Genomic DNA, 7,778 nt, shown 5'->3' with positions numbered 1-7,778 from the left:
TGATGACATTCAACGTTAAAGTTTTCTTGCAAACTTTAAAAGAACTTCATCCACTGTTGATGGAAAAAGGTTGCAATAAAACAACGGTCAGTGTACCTTTATTCCTGTGGTCTTTGATAAGCCCTTTGTTGGCATTGATCCTACTTTTTGGTAAAGGTCCGGGGGGGAAAAAAAACAAGAAAAAAAAAGAACTATCAGAATCTCCTCAATTTAAACTCATACACTGAAGTAAGAAGTCTTAAACTTTCCATGCACACAATAAGCCTACATAAATATAGTTCTGTGTAAGTCTCTTATATAGTTTGCGCTTCTTAGTAGACATAATCGATCCAACTCACGGGGCTGACATATCAAGATGCTGATTAGACAACAAATGACAGCGGTAAAAGTAATTGAAGTTCTCACCTTTTTCTTAATAGTTCATGTTGGGGTTGTATTGCCAAAAAAGTCTAAGAAAAAGCAAAACGTAGGCACCAGTGGCTCCATCTTGACGTTTAGTTTGTTGCTGTGATATTTTGTTATTGTGCTTCTTCCCATATCGCCTTATGCTTTCAGACATGCTGGATGTCTTGGGGTCACCCGTGTTTAGCCACAGTAGTAACATTTGTGCGTGCGTGTGTTTGTCTTTATGTCTTTTTGTTTTTCCATGCAGCCCGGCACGTTGCACCAAGCCGTCAAAGAGGTTAAAGTTCTGGTGGATCCGCAAATTGACGGCAACATTCTCGGCATCTGGCTTATGGCGGAGTGAGTTCACCACGCGCACAAACACACCTGTTGATGTACAGGCTAACGCCAGCATTATATCAATTAAACACAATTATTAAGTTGGAAAATAGCAACAGAATGCCAGAATGAAAATACGTTATACATTTACTTTGGTCCTCAAAAAAAAAAAAAAACACTCCTTAAAGTGAACCCTGGTTTATTAATACATTCCAGACCCGCGTGCAGTCAGTGATTTTTATGTTTACAAGAACATACGACAATACTCACATGCATATTTTCTTTCTGCTCTGTGGGGGAAAAAAAACCTGAGCAATCTCATGTTCATTACTATACGTTTGATTTGAGCTCTGGCTTTTAACTGTGGAAGGTTTTATACAAACAGGTGTGTGTCTTTCCATATCACGTCCAGTCGACTGAATTTAACGCAAGAGGGCTGAGTAACACTATACCCGAACTCTAAGAATTTGGCGTTAAACTGACAGGTTGAAAATAACGAGTAGTCTGGCGCACATTAGCGCTGCCGCGCCTTTTCTCCGATCTTCCAGGAAAAACATTTGAAAGGCACAGCGAGCGAGCAAGATTGAATTATAAATAATATAGTTTTTCCCAATACCTTGTCCTACATTTGGGTTGGCAAGTTTTCAAAGCTGCTAGAGGTCCGTGAAGCTTGTTGTGACCCATGTGGTATTAGATGATCCAAGCAACACTACGCAGTATTTCCAGTAGACTCATGACCTGTGGTCGCTCCACAATGTTGTGCGCATCTGAGTTTGTATTCTGGGGAACGTGTGACTTATTTGTTGATCCAGTCAGCTTTCCTCACCTCTTGATTTATTCTATTTATTTATTTTTGTGGGGATGGGTGGAGATGGCCCCTTAAATGATTCACATTCCTAGAGACTCTCAAAATGCGGTCGCTCCACAGTCTAGTGTGCGTTTTCTGGGGATCTACACCACTTATTTCTTTGGTCCATCCAGTCTGCCTTGATCTTGCTGTTGCAGTATTTGACAATGGCATCTTCAACACCAATTAACATTTTGATAGACGCTTGACATGTGGTCGCTCCACATTGTTGTGTGTGTCCATATTTATGGTTCAGGTTGCTCTGAGTCTTGTTTCGTCCAGTCTGTCTGGCTTCTTGAGTGCTGACATCGTTCCTGCTGGTTAGCATTCCAGCAGACTCTGGAAGTGTGGTCGCTCCACAATGTTGTGTGCCTCAGTGTTTATGTTTCAAGCAGCTGCGAGTGTTATTTGTGATCACTCCACAATGTTGTTTGTGTCCCTGTGATTGTTCCGAGTAGCTTGTTACATAGGTTTGTTATGTCCAGGCTCCTTCTTGTTTGGGGAAACCTGCATCTTTAGAATTTCACACTTCACTTTCAATTGATTTCAGGTATAATTTTTTGGTAAAAATCTTTAGCACAAATAGATGGCTCTCCTCATCTGCATTGGCACTCACTTGAGTGAATCACTCACGCCGTGAATCATTTTTGCTAAGCTTCAGAGCAGTAGCCTGACAATATGGAGGCCGAGCAGAAATTCCAGTAAGTCACTTTCACTTCGACCAAACCGGTTGCTAGTTGGAATTTTTTTGCACGTTCGGCATGTCCTATGAAATGTGTGACACACGTTGTGTGCTTTAAAAGGTGCTGTGAAGTGTGCGTATATTTTATGTATTTTGACTTTTATAAAAAAAAAAATAATAATCCCCCTCAAATTGACCACTTTTTTTCTAAAAAAAAAAATCTAAATACAAAACCTGGGAAAAACAAATTTCTGAAAAATGTAAATGACAGCGTTTTCCTTGAATATTTTATATTTTTGATAACATTATGTGAAGACCCACAAGGAGGAGGCATTGACCAGTGACCTGTGGTGAGATACACGTTTCTGGTTTCAAAGGGAGTGGCTGGAATACATTTTTGTTGTGGAGAGCAAAGAGACATGACTCACCTCCGTCTCCTCGTCTTGTCATTTATCGCATCGACACGGTTAACATTTTTTTCCTAAAAAATGACTTTTTACCAAAAGAATACATTGTTGCACTGCCGCTTTTTTCTTTCAAAAAAACAATTTTATTTTCACAACATTCCAACATTCTACACCCAAAATCTGACTTTTCTAATAAAGAATTTTTTAGTTTTTTTTCAAGTAAAAAAAAAATATATAAATTGAAGGAAAAATGTCAATTCTGTAGTATTGCAACTTTTCCCCTTCAAATTATAATTTTATTCCAGGGTTGTCAAAATGTTTGACACCAAAAAGGATCAAGTCCTTATTAAATTTGAAAGGTGAGTTGCTTAATTTTCTTCTTTTTATTTGCTTGGTTAAAAACGGAACGGAGGCCTTAGAAACACTCACATGCATACTTTATGCTCTTTTTGCCGCGGGCGTTTTTGTGAAAATTTCTAGCTTTTATAGTACATAATTGAGCAACCCTCCGATACATGTTTTTTGTATTAACCTGAAGCCACCTCGTGCACTACTCAACTAACTAGCGGTTTTGTCTTTTAGCCTTCCACACAACACAAAAAGTAATTTCCACCCTTGACGAGGTCCAATTAGAGAGTTTTTAACGGTAAAAAGAGAAGACAAAACAACATCATTCATCCTGTCAGTGTTCTCTTTCTGTTATTAACAGAATAGCTAGCATGAGGGGGGGGGACTATTTTCCCATTCACCAAATTATTTTTGCTGGTAATTGCTGTCATTTGTGCTTGCTTTTCCACTTTGCAATTAATCGAGTAAAACTGAAAGCGGAAAAATTCGCTTTCCGTCGCCATCATGCAAGTCCTATATGTTGAGAAACATATGTACTACATAGCAAATTGGACAAGGTTAGCCAAAGATGTTTAAGTTGACTTATCACAAAAAGGTCATTCACCTTTTCATATTTGGCGTCAGAGTCCTCAATCGAGGTTCCTAAAACATCAAAGTATACATTTCTGCATTCCTTGTGACGAAACATATAATTCGATATTCAATTTTGGCATTTTTCCTAATTATCCCTGTCCCTATTTGACCTTTAATTTCCCTCTCCCAAAAAATGCCCCGGGCGTTCCGAGCAGAAAGACAAAGTCAAAAATGCTCTATATTCATTAAGGAACTCAAAAATACTTTCAAACCTTTGTCTCCCAAATTTGTTCACAGGACAGCCTGATCCACTACGATAGTCCCACTGACAAACTTTCCACATTGTTTAAATGCCTTAAATGTAGTTAACAATAAAATCCGCACCCTCAGTATTTTTTCAAGATTAAAAAAAAAAGGCTTTACTTAAAGACGACATTTTCTTTTGCGATTCTGACTTTATTGACGTCAATGAAAAAAAGAATGTGACGCATTATTTTACAACTCCCATAATGAAAGTTGCCGTGACCCGGATTCGAACCGGGGTTGCTGCGGCCACAACGCAGAGTACTAACCACTATACGATCACGGCAAGCTGTTTGCTCACACTTTGCAGTTTGCCTTGTTACGATCACAACCATTAAGTAAAGCGCTGTGTTTGACTTTAGGGTGGATCACTGGAACAATGAGAAGGAGCGCCTGGCTGTCATCACCGACATCTTCCTGCTGGTCTGCAAGTACGACTTTGTCATGTTCCAGTGTGAGCAGATCCAGAAGATCCCGCTCAACATGGTGGATCGCATATGCTACGGAAGCTTCACCTTCCCGCCCAATTCCGTACTTCAGTAAGTGCACAAAAGCATGGAGTCGTACGACGTGTCCATGGTTCAGTTGAGTCCATCTCTCTGCTCATCAGGCTCATTGTTCGCTTAGCTTAGGGCGCCCACTTGAACGCCAAAGCTCTTTGTTGGCTTTAAGGAGCTAATTAAAACATTTTGAAAAAAAAAAAAAAGTATTTTGCCTCGAGAGCTTCCAAAATTCCTTGTAATTATCCAGCTCATGCTCCGCTTTGCTTTACACAAAGAAACAAAATCCCCCTTTGCTTCTGCAGCCAAGTGTTTCTTTTTGCATCATACCTCCAAAGTACCAAGGAGTGTTCGGGATATTGTACCTTTTTGGGGAATTGGTTGACATCTTACGAGATTATCAGATTCTTTATTTATTTAATTTGTTAACTTTTCAAGAAAAACTCTTGTGTAATTTTGTAAAATTAGGACTTTCTCTCAAAATAACACAACTTACTTCTTGTGACATTTTGCCTGTAATATGAAAGCCTTTCTAAACAAAATGGAACTTTTTTTCCTTGAAAAATACTTGATGCACGTCAAAATCTGCCCTTTTTTTTAACCACGTGATTCTCGTACAATTGCAATTTTTTTTTCTTCCCAAAAGTAACCTTTCTCCAATAAGGAGGTCAATGTAATTTGCTTCAAAATTTTGGGTGGTATGCCACCTTTCTCTAGAAAGAGTACAAGTACTTACATATATGAATGCTTGCTGATACCAAGTACCTTTACGTGACTTTTTTCCTCAGAAAAAGAATACTAATTTTCTTAAAGATCCCTTTTAAAAAAATGTGTTGCTTTTCTTCTAATGACTCAAGATTACAATATTAAATAGAATATAATAACATAATATAATTCTTTGAAAATAGTTGCTTAATTTTTTGATAGATTTTCTTTTCTCGTTTTATTTATTTATTTTTATTTTTTAAAGAATTCTTAATCCTAAATATTTTTTTTATTACATCACGGTTAACACAAATTTATTCTTGTTAAATCTTGTTTAAAAAATTCTGATACAGAATAAAACAAATTTTGTCTTTATTTTATCCCCCCGTGTGACCCGATACTTCATGAACTTCTTTTTGTCTGTTTCAAATTTCGTATCGTACAAATGCAACATGAGGCACACGATGTCGATAGGTTACCGTTGCTCAGACAAGGCGTCGCAAGAGCATGAATAGAGATTTTTTTATTTATTTTTTTTTTCTGGAACAGGAGCAAGTGCGGAGCTGTCACTTGGAGCTGTCACTTAGCTGATTAGCGGCTAAAATGAACGGGCTCCTTTTGATGTGAACCTTTTTAAAGGCGGCTCGGGGGATAGCCCAGCGACGCCGGCTAATTTGATGAATAAAATGTAATGCGCTGTGAAGAGCTTAGAGAGCGCCGTCTTTATTCCAGGCTTTATCTTGCGCGCATTCCCTTAAATTATACATAAAAGAGTCGGCGGAAGACGCACGGGACAGTCGAGGGAGAGAGACAGATCCAAGCCAGGGCGACGTTCTCGCTCTTCTCTTCTTTTGTCCCGCAGGAAGTGTCTTCATTTTGCGACGAGGTCAATCTGTCACCGACTCTTATTGGGCGGGAAAGTGATCTGCGGGAAAATTAGTCCTCATTCACTCAAGTTGTGCCAATACAATTTCAACTTTCTCTTCTAAAAAAAAAAAACTTGCTTTACTTTTTACATTTTTATTACACTTTTATTGTCGTATTGCCATTTAAAAAAAAAAATATATATATATATATATATATATAATTTGGTTCTTATACATATACATGTAAAAATGTTTTCATAAAATATGACTTCTTCATATATACAACTTTATTTTTGTGATATTCAAAAGAATTTTTAAAATGCAATCTAATATTCAGATTTTTACAAAAAAGCAAAAGTATTTTTTCCTCAGATATGAATGACTTTATTACTCGAATGTCATGGTTTTTTGCTCCTTTAAATTGTAACTTTGTAATCGAAAATTACGCAAACTCCATTTTTTTGGGGGGGGACTATAAATGTATTCTTTTCATATTTTAACTTTCACAACTTTCACGTTTTTTACTGACCCATGAATATTGTCCAGTGCTTTTCTAGATTCCTCAAGATAGGTGATATATTTGTGTTTTGATATATTCCTGTTCTTTTTGCTTTATACAATTTTCCTTGGGAGGGAAAAAAAAGAAAAATTCTAATTTCTTCCTTTGTCTGTCTCTAATAACGTATCTAGTTCCTAAAACAAATAACACCAAATATTGATTTCTCATATTTGTTTTAGAAAAACACGACTTCACACCCCACCCCATCTAAAATCTTAAAATGTCTTTTCTTAGAGAATTACAAATTCTCATATTGAGTAAAAGAAATGTGCCTTTGTGAACGTTTGCCTGCCGTGTTCCCAAGCTAGCCATCATCACATCACAACAAAGACTTCCCAGACTTTGTTTACGCTCTCGTTTTCTCCTTCCCAGACACACACACACACTCACACTCTTGCACATTCTGGCCGACTCCGGTGCTGTGGGGAAGTGTGTATTTTTAGACGTCATCATTTTGTTTTCATGCGCACATCTGCAGGTGTGCTCAAAGATGTTTTTATGTGCCGTCTAGTCTCGCTCATTACCCGGCACGTCATTCCTCCCCACTCTCAAAAAGCTTTAAAGAAAAGCCTGTTTTACCCGTTTTGAAACAGAGGACCAAAGGGAATTAAACTCCATTTTGTTCTACGCTCATTAATTCCTTTCTTTAATGCAGAAGTCAGTGGTGATTGTCCTGAAAGGAACCGTCAAACATGACATACGGCACTGACTTTTGATTGAAGCTCAACAAGCAGAAGCAGTTCATGCAGTCAGTCAGCAGAGGCCCTGTCAGAGCTCAGCAAAATAGCGAACCTCGTTCGACCAGTCACACATTAGGGCATAGGTGTCAAACTCCAGTCCTGAAAGGCCGCTCTCCCGGCTGCAACACGCCTAATTCAAATGATCAACTCATCAGCAAGCTCGAAAGAAGCCTGATAAGTATCCTGCTCATTAGAATCAGGTGTGTTACAGCCGGCAGAGATGTAACGCAGGAAAGCGGCCCTCGAGGACCGGGGTTTCAGAGTTGGGTGTCAAGATAAGCTTCAAGATATGGTTGTGGTTTCAAAGTAACGTTTCTCAGAGTGAGTAAAATGAGGGTTGAAAGAGGGATGGACTTTCAAATGGTTTCAAAGTTTTTAATTTGGGTTTCAAGGCAAGAGTGTTTGAAGCCTTTGGAGGAGGGTATCAAGCCAGGGTCAGAGTTAGGCTTTCGAAATGGAAATAAGAGTTTCATAACGCGGTTAGAGTGATGTTTCAAGTCTGGTTGAGGTTTTCAATCCAGGGTT

The 7,778-nt window shown here is 38.3% G+C and overlaps 1 protein-coding gene and 1 non-coding gene across 4 annotated transcripts in view; one reads left to right on the top strand and one right to left on the bottom strand.

The window, feature by feature from the left end:
* The first annotated feature begins 652 nt into the window (after positions 1-652).
* The window catches only part of tp63 (tumor protein p63), a 64,574-nt gene continuing 57,448 nt past the window's right edge, over positions 653-7,778 (top strand). For all 3 annotated transcript variants that reach the window (XM_088312747.1, XM_088312746.1, XM_088312749.1), the window contains exons 1-2: positions 653-744; positions 4,246-4,422. In XM_088312747.1, coding sequence (XP_088168873.1) covers positions 4,381-4,422 — 42 coding nt within the window. In that variant the 5' untranslated portion in view covers positions 653-744; positions 4,246-4,380. The remainder of the gene's footprint in view (positions 745-4,245; positions 4,423-7,778) is intronic.
* Positions 4,098-4,169, bottom strand: trnah-gug (transfer RNA histidin (anticodon GUG)). The gene has a single exon. It is a non-coding gene; the product is annotated as a tRNA-His (tRNA).

This window comes from Idiotropiscis lumnitzeri, chromosome 13, assembly GCF_059441095.1.
Source record: "Idiotropiscis lumnitzeri isolate Australia: NSW breed Sydney's pygmy pipehorse chromosome 13, RoL_Ilum_1.0, whole genome shotgun sequence".
Taxonomy (NCBI): Eukaryota; Metazoa; Chordata; class Actinopteri; order Syngnathiformes; family Syngnathidae; genus Idiotropiscis; species Idiotropiscis lumnitzeri.
Note: the sequence above shows the minus strand (reverse complement) of the source record. Positions and strands in the feature narration are given on the sequence as shown.